The sequence below is a fragment of the Egretta garzetta genome, unplaced genomic scaffold (assembly GCF_000687185.1).
Source record: "Egretta garzetta isolate BGI_Z169 unplaced genomic scaffold, ASM68718v1 scaffold612, whole genome shotgun sequence".
Lineage (NCBI taxonomy): Eukaryota > Metazoa > Chordata > Aves > Pelecaniformes > Ardeidae > Egretta > Egretta garzetta.
This window is the reverse complement of record NW_009259030.1, coordinates 757,715-771,033: the sequence shown is the minus strand read 5'-3', so window position 1 is coordinate 771,033 and position 13,319 is coordinate 757,715. Positions and strand designations below refer to the sequence as shown.

General features: G+C 43.4%; 2 protein-coding genes across 2 annotated transcripts in view; both read left to right on the top strand.

Annotated features, from left to right (window-relative positions):
* The window catches only part of THG1L (tRNA-histidine guanylyltransferase 1 like), an 11,396-nt gene extending 7,797 nt beyond the window's left edge, over positions 1–3,599 (top strand). Inside the window, exon 6 of the mRNA XM_035890282.1 lies at positions 3,532–3,599. The gene's annotated coding sequence lies outside the window, so the exon portion shown is untranslated. The remainder of the gene's footprint in view (positions 1–3,531) is intronic.
* On the top strand, positions 408–7,346 carry LSM11 (LSM11, U7 small nuclear RNA associated). Its single transcript, XM_035890303.1, has 6 exons — positions 408–512; positions 778–842; positions 1,048–1,193; positions 3,532–3,671; positions 4,413–4,496; positions 6,685–7,346. The coding sequence occupies exons 1-6, from the start codon at positions 408–410 to the stop codon at positions 7,087–7,089; spliced, it is 945 nt and encodes a 314-aa protein (XP_035746196.1). The 3' UTR covers positions 7,090–7,346.
* The last annotated feature ends 5,973 nt before the right edge of the window (positions 7,347–13,319 follow it).

Below are 13,319 nucleotides of genomic sequence, written 5' to 3'. Positions count from 1 at the left end.
AAGTGGCTGGGTGACAGCGGGGTGTGGGTGGGCCGGGAGGGGGAAGTGGTGGGGTTTGGGTGGAAAATGATGCTTGTGCGCTAGGTGAGAGGCTGGGAAAAGTGTGCGCAGAAATGAGGAACGGTGCGTTTCGGAGAACTGCTTGCTCAGAGATGACACTGATTTTGTCATGGTGACGTCCTCCGCTGTTCTTTGGTTGTGTTGATCCTCTTGATATTCAGGGAAAACGGATGAGAAACTGCTGTGCTTTTGAAAGTACTCTTTTTAAACCAGGCATCAGATAGGAGTTTGTGCGGCCCGTAGCTTAATCCTAACTGCAGCATGAGCCTGTGCCGCACCGCCCTGTCTCGGTTACTGACTGTGCATCCTGGGGGCATGAACACAGCGCTGGCGTTTCTAGTAACACGATGACAGAGCAGCGGATTGAGGTGGGAGGCAGCTGTGATGTTGCTAAATTCATCATCTGTGATGATGATACAAGTCTCTTGGCTGAACTGATGCGTGCAGTCAGGGTAATAGCCCCTAAACGTTAAAGGGTGCAGCTTGTGCACCCGCACCAAGAACCAAATGGCATTGCTACCAAATGAGATGTAACTTTAGTGCACGGAATTGAAAATACTGGGTGTTTATTGGAATCAAAGAATCTCATCTAATCACCAGCATCACCTTACCGTTCTTTTTGTAAAAAGGCAAAGCCCAAAATGTTCCATTCTGAAGGCCCAAAGCAGAACTTTTTTCTTGCTGAGGCACCAAAACATAATGTATCCATTGCCATAGGTGCTGCATGATCCTAAATATCACATCAACTTAGCGGTCTGCACAAATGCAGAGGTTCCGTTGGTGTAGGATTTCCAAAAGAATTAACCTTAAATATTTATTTAGGATCTTAATACAAAGAATCTGTGTTTGAATTACTGCGATGGAAATTGAAAAAACCTCCATAGAAATTAACTTTCCTGGTGGCCTAGCGAATAAATTACATGCTTCCTTTTAAGAGCACGTATTTAATATCCACACGTCGAGGGCTGGACAGCGTGGGCTTTGAAGACGACGGGCACCACTGACGTACGAAGTGCTATTCAGCAGTCTGCAGAGTTTTAAGAATAATTTACAGCCGAAACTGTGCTGTCCCTGTAAGCAGGGGCCGCCTGCCCAGCAGGTGGGCCAGCGTTTGAAGCTCGGGTTCCAGGGCGGTAGCTGCCTCTGGCCGTAAGTGTGATGTGCGGTTTACTGCATCCCACAGTCGTGGTGCTGTGCTCCCAGGTAGCTGCGACAAGGCGTGGCGTGTTCCTTCCATTCAGTGTGTCAGGAATGTAAAATGGAGCCAAACTTCTGCTTGCCACGAGGGGTGATTTCAGTAGCCATAGAAGTAGAAAGGAAGCTACTGTAGCAGTGCCTGGTTTGGATCAGTTCAGGAGGAGCTATTTCTGATTGCTTTGCATTTACCAGGGGGCAGAGGACTCACGCAAGCGGTTACCACAGAGCAGTTATAAACGCGTTGGATAGTAGTGTGAGTTATTTTGAGTTATTTCAACTGTTCTGAGTTCCTTTGCTTTTTTTTTTTTTTTTTTTAATCTTGCCTGTTTGTGAAGTCTGCCCTGAGGACAGGGACTTGAACTTAACCAGCGTTTGGATCTTTATTTTCTCCTCCCTCTGGCTTACGGTCGTTTTCAAGTCATCTTCCGAATCCTGGTATTAAGCATGTGCTGATGTTATACAAATAGGGATTGGATTTTGAGTACAAAACCAACTGGGTAACTCTTTTCCCTAGGGATTGAAAAATTATTAATACTGGTACTTAGCAGCATCAAAAGCCACGGGCAGATCTAGCTGCGTGCCGAGCCTGGTCGTTACAGGCTTTGATGCTTGCAGAAGAGGTGTGTTGCAAAAAACAAATTCCTTGCGTTGCTGGTTTTATTTTTTTCCAAGAAGTGGATATCAGATTGTTGAAAGGTTTGGGGATTTTATGTTCTGCCCTTTCGATCAGGTGAAGGTGAAGGTTTGCCCTGGTGAAGCTGGAACCTTACGCAGCAAGGAAAAGTGGGAAGAGTGTGTATAGTTTGGAGTCGGTAGAGCTGCAAAGGAGCATTTCCCACCAGGGCTCATGGGGAGCCAACAAGCAAAGGCATAGCTGGAAATAAAGATTGTACCTGGATTTTTACAAGAAGCTATAAAGTTCCTATGGAAAAGGAACACGGGAATCTAAATGATAAATCTAAAACGATCCTGTAAATTCCTGTAAATAAATAAAAAGGCTGAAGGAAGCAAGAGACTCATGAAGAGACCCCCATAAGCAAAGCTGGGAGGTACTGAGACAGCCGATGCTCTGTGGGAAGGCGATCCAGCTGGAGAGGGCTGGCAAGGAGACACTGGATCTCAAAAAATAAATGTGATTAGGTTAATTCAGAGGAAACTGCTTTAGATTTCCCTGCTGTGCCTAAGAATTACCGTGCAGCCAAATACTGCGGGTCAGCTGTTCTACGGTAACATTCTGCACTCACAGGATGCATTTTCTAGTGTGTGTGTCAAACCTGGAATACACAGCCCCTAAGGCACAAGGCGAGAGGGCATCTCTGACTCGGGTATCTTTACTAACATGAAGAATGGTGTGAGATTTTAGACCAATGCTTTTCCCTGACTCTCAGTAGGAAATTGCAGAGCAATCCTGTGGCTGTGCTTGCACAAGCAAACGAGTAGCTGTCATTTGTCACTGGAATGGCTTCACCGTGGCATGGGTGAAAGTTGTAAAGTAAAGATCATCCACGCCTCTAGATAATTGACACTTGCAAAAAGATCTAGCGTGCAGGTAAGGCTTGTGTTTGCCAGATAGGTTCTATGTTTTACTGAGTTCCTTTGGGTTTGCCCCAGCTAAAAGCATTATTGTTCTCCGTTTTAGCAAGGTTTCATTGGTGGCTGCTGCTTATAGTAATGTTACTTCTTTGCCGAAGACTTGTACATCTCTGAAGGGTGTTCAGCTGGCTGCTGAAAGTTTGAACTGAAACAATGCATTTTCATCAACTTAAACTGGTCCAATTTAGTTGAAGAACTTTGAGTCATCCGTTGCTTCAGAAATCTTGTAAAGAAAAGGAACACATCTGATACAATACTTGATTAACAGATTGTAACTAATCCGAGGTAGCCTTCACCGGGCATTTGTCTTTTCTGCGAAACTCTCTCTGCTTCCGTGAGCTTTCTGTTCCCTCTGAACCACTTTTAATTAAGACTATCATTACTTTGTTTTTGAAATACGGCAAAAAGATTTTCAGCTAAGGCTGATTTGGCTATGGGTTATGTGAAGCAAAACCTTCATATTTTCTGAAGTCTTTGCTGTCTCCGCTGTAAGGAGTTTGGTGGTCTGGTAATTACAACCGCAGCGTGTTACAGTGCTCTGGGGCTTCTCTCTTCTTTTGCTGTGAAGGCAAGTGTTGTACCAAGATCTGCCATACTTCTACACAGAGTAGATTTCTCCGTATTTTATATATATGTCTCTGTATTTTGTTGAAGACCAGTGATGTTTTCTCTCTGTTGCAGTCCATGAAGGCAGCCCACTGGGGGAACTTCACCGCTGTGTCCGAGATGGTGTAAAAATCAATGTCCATATCCGCACTTTCAAAGGGCTTCGTGGAGTCTGCACAGGGTTTTTGGTTGCGTTTGACAAGTTCTGGAATATGGTAATTGTTGTTCCAGCCCTTGATTTATAACTGCTGTGTTGAAAACTTGAAATTTGCAACAGGTTTAAGCAAACTACTTTTTGAGAAGATTAATGTGGTATTGTGGTTCATAAAGCTAATTTGCTCTGGCACTGAGTGCTGGCTTTCAGACTTAAGCGGTGTTTGGTGTTGGACTGGTACATCTGAGAGCTGCCTAGCCATCTTAGGGTGGCTTTAGGTGAGAAAGCAGCTTTGGAGCATTCCCAACAGCTTCAAAGGTTTTGTATAAGGACCCAGGAAGGTGGAATATGAGGAATATCAGAAGCTTCCAAAGCTTTCTCTGCAAACCCCAATCTTCTTATAGGGATAGCCACTTCTCTGTTTTCTTGCACTAACACATCACTGGAATGTCAGTGGCAAAAGCTTTTCCCTGTGTTCCACCTCATGCAGATCTTAAAGACAGGGTATGGAAAAGCACCTATTAAAAATTTGTGAGCCTGGGGCTGTGAAAAGTTTGGAAATAGGTGGGGGGGAAAGGGTTTTGCAAGTAATACAGGATGAATGCTAGGCTTTGCTGTTGCTTTTATACCTCAGTACAACTGAGATGGTTAGGAAGCCAGCTCCAAAGCACAGCTTGTTCCTAGGATGGATTTTCCTCTCAGAGAGAGCATAATTTCCTAATGCTGTGACACAAAGCTGGTCCAAAGCTTCTTCCTGGTTTCTTTTAATTTTGACGTTTCCATTTCTTTTATCTTCTTCTAGGCCCTGACAGACGTGGATGAGACGTACAGGAAACCAGTAATGGGCAAAGCCTTCTACGCAGAACCTCAGCTCACACTAACCCGGGTAGGTAACCATCTCCAGCTTTTGGGTTGTTTTTTTTTTTTTAGTATCTCCTGTTTCAAAGTAGTAAAAGGAGAGCATTGACGGGAAAACTATATTTACCTTTGAAATATTTTACCTCTTTTTATTACAGATGACTCTAAAATGACTTGAATGGGGGAGGAGGGGAACAACAGTTTTCTGACCTTTTTGAAAGTTGTTGTGGTTTAACCCCTGCCAGTAACTGAGCTCCACGCAGCCGCTTGCTCACTCCCCCCAGGTGGGGTTGGGGAGGGAATCGGAAGGGTAAAAGTGCAAAAACTCGTGGGCTGAGATACAGACAGTTTAATAGGTAAAGCAAAAGCCGTGCATGCAAGCAAAGCAAACCAAGGAATTCATTCACTGCTTCCCCTCGGCAGGCAGGGGTTCAGCCATCCCCAGGAAAGCAGGGCTCCATCACGCTAACGGTGACTTGGGAAGACAAACACCATCACTCCAAACATCCCCCCCTTCCTTCTTCTTCCCCCAGCTTTATAAGCTGAGCATGATGCCATGTGGTGTGGGATATTCCTGTGGTCAGTTGGGGCCAGCTGTCCCAGCCGTGTCCCCCTCAGCTTCTTGTGCCCCCCGGATGCCCGTTTGGTCGGTGGGGCTGGGCTGCCCCAGCCGTGTCCCCCTCAGCTTCTTGTGCCCCCCAGCCTCCTCGCTGGTGGGGTGGGGTGAGAAGCAAAAAAGGCCTTGGCTCTGTGTCAGCCCTGCTCAGCAGTAACAAAAACATCCCTGGGTTATCAACACTGTTTTCAGCACAAATCCAAAACGTAGCCCCATACGAGCTACTGTGAAGAAAATTAACTCTACCCCAACCAAAACCAGCACAAATTACTTTGGCCACATTTCAGTGTTAGAGAAGTTCCTTTAGAGTTCCTAATATCAGATCACAGCTGCTGCTACTGCTTAGCGCAATATGCTGACCTTCTGTAAGCTCACTCTTTGGTTTTTGATTTATTTGTATTCTCTGCGTTTTTTGCACCCAAGTCTGATCTGGTCCACATATGTCCTGCCAGGTGATTTGGCAGTGCATAACTCCGATACTAATGTTCATGGCGCAACAGTCTTTTGTCTCCAGTCAGCGAAACAGTGCGTCTGTTTGGTCACTTCTAGTCTAGGTACCGTGAAGCCCAAGATTCTGCATGTTGCTCCAAAGCAAGACACTCTCTAGGATCCAGCTGCAGCTGCAAAAAAAGACATTTACGAAGTTGAGAACTGAAGAGATGATAGATGAACTTCCGAACAATGAAGGAAAAAAGAAGCGACAGGGCTGCGTCTCTTGAATGTCATAGCTCTGGGCCTTTTGAACATCAGAGAAGCATCACAAAAACTTCTAAACAGTTTCGTCGTGAGGAATTTGCTTTCAAATTCCTGCCATTTAAATCTCTTTTCTGATAGATCCCACCCTTCCTTTTTTAAAGATTAGTTAAAAATAATCAAGTTGTCATTGTTCCTTTAGCCCACTCACAGGGTCTGGCTTTGCATCCTGTTGCTGGGAAGAGACAGGCTGAGAATCATTTTCATTTGTCAGTATTTCATAAAAGCTTGCCTGCTGCCAGAGTAAAAACAGATTCTTTCCCAATTTCAGCACCATGTGTTCTTACATTAATGAGTTCATACAGTGCTTTGGATCTGCTACTGTAGCTTTTTTTATTTTTCTATTGTTTTTGGTCTGCTCACCTCCCAGAATACCCGAATGGCCTCTTTTAGTTTGTTTTGGGGAACGCAAAAGGTCCTTCATTTTTTGAGTATACACTCTTTGCTGATCAAGGCCCCTTATCTTAGGGATTCAGGTCCTGCCTGCAGACACAAGGGTGGAAATCTCTCCAATACTGTCTGACAACATTGCAAGAGTGTTGGGAAGAGTGAGCTAATGGAGTAACTTGGTAGCTTTCTGTTGTTCCTGACCAAAGTTAAATGCTCCTGCTCATCAGTATTGCTCCCCAAATTAAATTCCACGGTGCTCACATGAAGACATTCGCCTTATATCACAGTTTGGCTTTGGCAAGAAAACTTAGTATTTATTGCTGGTGAAGATTCTCCACTAATTGTGTATTATGAGCTCTGAGTTAGGATCGTGTACGCAAATACCACATAGAAATGCCAAGCAAGCAGCCTCTCTTGTTTTAGGAATGTGATGATATACACAAATGTTCTTTTACAGCTGTTTGACAGACTCAAACTGCAGGACTCCTCAGTAAAGAAGGGGGCTGACTCAAAGACTGCTTCAGAGGAGCTAGCCCCGTCAAATGACTCTCAGACGCTTGGATGGAAAGTTGGATCAGGACGAGGGAGAGCAGAAGATGAGCGTGAGAAACAGAAACGCTTGGGCAGAGCTGGAGAAAAGAAGGTGCCAGGTGACAGTTTGCATCTGGCTGCCAGAGGTGAAGCTGATGTGGGTAGCAGGACTGCCCACACGGAGGGTGCCAGTGCTGGTGGTACCCGTGCAAGAAGCCAGTCACGGAAAAAAAGGCGTCCCAAAGTGGATTATCAACAGGTGTTCACACGTCACATAAACCAGATTTTTATTCGAGGAGAGAATGTCTTGCTTGTCCATTTAGCACATTGACTTGGCCGAGCCTTCGTCAGTGTATTTATTTGATAGCATGAATTGCAGCTGCAGCTCTCATTGCTATTTAGCGTTCTCATTAAGGATGATGGTACCGTGACTGGTTTCCCATTGCCGTAACAAGGTAGGGGAGATAATTCTAACTGGAGCATCCTGAGCTTGATGCCAAAGCAGCCTCCTTAGATTTCTGTTGGGGGTCTCAGGACAAGGTCAGCAACCCAGTTGTTTCAGTCAGATGAGGGAGGTAAGCACAGATTGTACTGAGTTATAGGAGCTAATTGTGGCGCACATTTAAGGAGCTTAAGGTTAGATCTCCACTGGAAATGAATCACAAATGCTATTTTGCCTGTTCTGAGTAATCTCAAGAGAAGATTGCTAATGAAACCAACAGTTCATCTGCTGTTGTTACATGGATGTCTTCTTTTCCAGACATCATTCTGACAGTCATTTTGAGGTAGTCTATAAAAAGGTGGGGTGACGTACTACTGATGGCTAATAGCCACTTCTTCATAGTTAGCTCTGTCATGCCCGGTGTGATAGAAAACCTCTGAATTGTGAAAACTGCTCTTTTTCTGTGAATGATGGCAGGATTTAAATTTGTTTTCAATGTCAAAACTTAGGCTTCTATTTGTAATGCTGTGCTTTAGCCCTGTGTCACCAGCAAGCAGCTAATGTAGCTGATCCAGGGACCTCCGTATTTGGAGTTTATTTGTGAATGTTGTGGATGCAGATGGAAAATTGTACTTTTATATTTCACCCATTAGCTACTTAGTGAATAGTGAAGTTTGCAAAGATGTAGTTTTTCTTTTCAGATTTAAGTGTTTGTGCTGAGCACAACTGTACTGTATCTAAGCGCCTTTCAAGTTCCCTCTACTGAAACCAGAGGTGCTGTGTCTCCAGCAGTTCACATGGAGCAGAAATCTTCATGGGTCTTTCCTATCTATATGAGTGATGCATCATCTAATTCCAGTTGAACTGAGCTTTGAAGGTGTGCCTAAAAATGTTTTGAAGTATAAAAGTCAAACTCAGCTCATCAGTGTTTTTATTTTAGCAAGGTTCTTAAGCTACTGTAGATCAGGCAAGGCTTCTGCAGCTATAAACTGCTTTCCAAGAGCTACATGCAGAATTTTGAGGGTAGATGAATCTGTTGTATTATCTAGTCTGTTCCCCTAGCTGTCAAAGGATACTAGGTTTCACACTGCTATTCCTGTATTCATATCAGCTACCTTATGCTTTGCAGCAGCTCCATGTGTTTAAGATGAAGCTGGGAAATTGCCAGGATAGTGGTTAGGTCTGACAATGGGTAGAACAACTTTTAGTGCTTTATTAGCAGGTCTTGTATTGCATGTAGAGGTCATAAGTCTTCAAACGGAGTGACTGTACTCTCAATCCCATACATTTCTGTTGCTGTAAATGCAGCATACGGCTTGCTTGTCGTTAGGGGTATGTCTGGTGCTTGGATGAATTACAGAAATCATTTAGCAGGAATTCCTGGACACACAAAGCAGCTGTGTGCCTCTGGGGGAGCCTGAAACTTTTATGTCAACATTTCAGATGACATGGGGCTTGGGTGGCTGATCCGCTCAGACGCTGAGCTGCAAACCCAAGTTCAGCCTGGGACAGAAGCGCCTCAGAGTAAAAAGTACTGTTGATGCAAATCAGTTTCATCAAGAGTGGAAAAAAAAAAAGAGGGGAAAAAGAGAGGGAAGGAATATCTGCAGTTTCTTATTCTATGTAGCTTTATTGCTGTAACCCCTTCCTACTATGAACTGAGACTAGTAGGTCTGACAATGGGTAGAACAACTTTTAGTGCTTTATTAGCAGGTCTTGTATTGCATGTAGAGGTCATAAGTCTTCAAACGGAGTGACTGTACTCTCAATCCCATACATTTCTGTTGCTGTAAATGCAGCATACGGCTTGCTTGTCGTTAGGGGTATGTCTGGTGCTTGGATGAATTACAGAAATCATTTAGCAGGAATTCCTGGACACACAAAGCAGCTGTGTGCCTCTGGGGGAGCCTGAAACTTTTATGTCAACATTTCAGATGACATGGGGCTTGGGTGGCTGATCCGCTCAGACGCTGAGCTGCAAACCCAAGTTCAGCCTGGGACAGAAGCGCCTCAGAGTAAAAAGTACTGTTGATGCAAATCAGTTTCATCAAGAGTGGAAAAAAAAAAAGAGGGGAAAAAGAGAGGGAAGGAATATCTGCAGTTTCTTATTCTATGTAGCTTTATTGCTGTAACCCCTTCCTACTATGAACTGAGACTATGCACTGAAAAGATTCTTCTCTTGGAGGTACTTGGTTTTCCTTTTGTGCTGTTCTTGTTTGTGTTCATGTGGTTGGCAGTTTTTCCCTCTTTTTATTTCCTTCTCCTGTCAGTACTTTGTCTCCTCAGGACCTTCTAAACTCTGGTTTAGGAAGATTATTCTTGTATCGACCCCTAGTTGTCCTGGCTTTCGGAACCTTTCCTGGTTGGCTTTCTTTGTGGTTGCCAACTGACCAGAACCCCCACAAATTATTAGCAACGTGTGAAACTAGAAACAAGGGGCTTATTTCTGCTCCTGACTTCTTGGCAGCTTTTATTGCAAGTGAGTATTTTTCTTCGTTATGTTTTTGGTTGTGGGTTGTTTTTTCCCCCTCTGCTTTCTGACCTGTTTGGTTTTATTTCAGTTGCTCGGGATGACTATCTCTGCCTCTTCCATTCATGCCAAAGGCTACTGGGTTTGACACCTCTCCCCTTTCCCGCATACTTGACCAAAGGGTGTCAAATCTCCACTCAGGCCTGTGTACTCTGATATCTAATTGAATTCTTGCTTTTCTTTACCTCATCTTCTTAGTTCTCTTTGTCTGCCTAGTTTATACTGCCTTGTGTATTAAATAACCACTACCATGAACGTTCTTGTGGCTGTGCTGCCCTCTTTACTTGTCAGTTGGCACTTCACCAAGTTCTCCGTTGCTACTAGAAGTCTCAGTGCGGAAGTTTCTCTCTGAAACCTTGCAGGTGTTTGCTGCTTCACATCTACAAGTTTCTTTTTTTAGATGTTATGAAAAATGCTGGTGCTTAGACTTGCGTTTGTGCCTTGATTTTTTTTATATCATCACTGACCTGTTCTTCCAAAATTATCACCTCAGTCAACAAACCTGGTTAAGAACTATACAGTTTGTCTACTTTTTTTGCTCTACCTCATTATTAAACTGTTCCTCCTCTATTCACATTGTTGTCTCATCTGTGGAGTTGGTTAAAATTCTCTCTTCCACTTTGGATTTAATGGCTTATTTGGTGGTTCTTCCTTTGTTTCCTACTCGTATCCACCTCTCTCGTTATTTCCAAGCTGCTTCCTAAATACAGCCTCTTCTACAACCTCAGATCTTCCAAAGAGTCTTCATTTTCCCTATTTTTTCTGACATTATATATTTTTAAAGCCTGTTGTTAAAATGCTACTTTATGAATTTTGCCTCTTTCAAACACGGCATTTGTGATTTTGTCTCTTCCAAGCATCACAATTGTAACTAAGCAAGTGGTTCTGTATCTGTGTTGTCACTTGCCTTTTTAATGCTTCAGATAAAGTTGCTCTTCAAATAAAATTGAATGTGATGTTCGCAATGAAGTCTTCTACCTCACTTAAGTATTCATGTAAAACTATTTAAAAAGAAAACAACCCTTGGAAACAAATCAGCTTTGTTTTTTTATTGTTTCTGGTTGTTTCTTCCCATGTTTTTTCCTTTTCCAGACTCAGCATAAAAATCTGTGTTCTTTGTTCAGAAAGCTGTCTGCTCCTGGCCATTCCTTTATTGCTGCAGTGTCACAACGATGGTGTGAGTGCAGACACCTGAAGTCATTACACTGAAGAAGGAAGAGTAGGAGCAGGCAGCAGTCTTAGGAAACAGAGCTGTGAGGGAGTGAAAAAGCTTTGGGCCAAATACAAAGAATTCTCTGGAAAGGATCCACATGCTGGTTGCAATCTGTCCAGTATTTCTAGGACGTTGTTCAGCCTGGCGCTCAGCAGTGATTCCTAAAGCGCGTTTGGGTGAGGTACCAGACTACTGCAAGGAGCAAAGTTTTCTGAACTACCTGTGAAGAAGTCTTGTGATAATTCGAGAATTTTTAAGACTAATTTCTAAAATAGCAGGCAAATATGAAACTTGTGAAATGTCATGATGCCGGCTGCAGAAACGATGGAATGTGGCAGTCTTGGAACGTGACGGCACAGATACGGCTCACAGTGTCACCATATATCTTTTCATTGCCAACAGAGTTCAGTAGGGAGCCAAGTCTCATGGTTACTTTACGAGTGATTTTGTTTGTACAGTGATACAATTCTAGGGACCTTTGCAGATAAGTCTGAATGGGGTTTTCATGGAACCATGGCGTAAAACCTTGCTGTGCTGTGGGGAAAGTGGTAAGGAGAAGCAGGCTGAGAGCTGCGGTGTCACCCTACTTATGGGCATCATGGCTGGGATTAGTTCTTGGGAAACTCCTTTGCACAGGTGCTTCATTTTTATTGAATGCTTCTTAAACAGGGCTGTGGTAGTAGAACAGATAGGGCCAAAGGAAAGAAAGGAGCTTGTAAAAAGTGTGAGGTTAGTTCCTTCTCTCAGCTGACTCGTCCAGTTTGTTAATTGCCTGGAAGTTTTTTTCCCAATGTAGAGACAGGTACTTAGCATGTCCTTACCAGGTGATTACTGAAGTGGTCAGTGAGTACTGTTTTCCATCTGCTTCTTGTCCTTCAGTTTCTGGATTCACCGTTTCTGATGCAGCTTTCCCTTCTGCATCATTTGGAAGCAGGGCAAGGTCTCTCAGCAGGAGTAGACTTGACTGCCCACTGTTTTTTTTCCCCCCTTCCTAAGGAATGTCACCCTGTCTGTTTTGCATCCAGATAGCCTTTGGCTATTCTTGATTTTCATACTATTCTCTGTAGACTTTTGGAATTATTTGGTCAGAAGAATTATTTATCTTGGATTGGTTGGAGCAAACTGATTTTTTTTAATTTTTTTTTTCTTTTTTACTTCTTTTCCTTCCCACAGTGCTAGGTTTTCCTAGTTTGCTGTTCCTGTGAGTTCCTTGCACCTGTGAATCACTGTGGGAGAAAAAAGATGTCCAATTTTTGTTGAATTTGACATTCTGTCCAACATGCTGCCCACGCTTAACCCTTGCTATTGCTTACTGCCACCGATGTAAGTGAGACAGGTGGAAACAATGATTTCATCCAGAATCCTGAAAGAAAATGGAAAGGCAGTAGGGACAGCAAACAGTGAAAACACTCGAGTTCCTGAAGATGCATATCTCCAGGTAAACTTCCCATCTTTGATTAAGTAGATAAGAATTATAACCACCATCTTGAACTGCAAGCTCTGCAACTGGATGAAATTGGAAGGCACAGCGCTGCACCCTTTCAGAGGCAATGCAGGGGCAGTAGCAGTGATTCCTTCAGCCGGGCAAGCTCTTTCCTGAGAAGCTGTTGAGTTACATGTTGGTGTCTGCCTCAAAGCGTAGCTGTAAAATACTGCAAATTAATACATAGATGTCTTCACTCCTGCCTGCATTGCAAAGTATAAAACATAAATGCTAGAGTGTGCGTCTTCTGCAGCCCAGAACTATTTCAGTTCATGCTTTTGCTTCTTGACAAAGGCTTAAAAATGTGAAGATTGTACCATAGCAGTCCTGAGACTGTCTTTGCTAAAACATTATGAAAGGCTACTGCTTACTAGAAATGATACTGAAAAACTAAGGGATTACAGAATTTGTGGAATTCTCACTGTAATTAAGGTACTACAAACCAGAACTCTCTATTCTCAAGGATATTATCAAGATGCACAAATGGAAATGTATGAAGGCACGACTGGAAGAAGAGAGGATAAAGCAATACTTCCTTTATTCTAGTGAAGGAAGATGATCTTCCTAGAGTGAAATAGTAATTTCAAAGCTAATTCTTCCAGTTTCCAGGCTTGATGGTAGGTGGGCCTGAACAGCCTGAAACGCGAAGTGAATTAGGCACGCGCAAAAACCAGAGCTCAGAGACAGGGCTGTTTGCAGACTTGAGTATCAACAGTCTGACTTTACAATGAGGGCTTCTAGAGAGGTAACTCCCAAGTTTACGGTTCTGGGGTGTCCACGGCAAGGTTTTCTTGGCATTATTATCCTCACCCGTAAGAAGGTGACAAATACGAGGGTTCATGATGTGCTGTCCTGTATTACCTTGTTCAAGAAGCTGCTGTGTACTTAGTGGT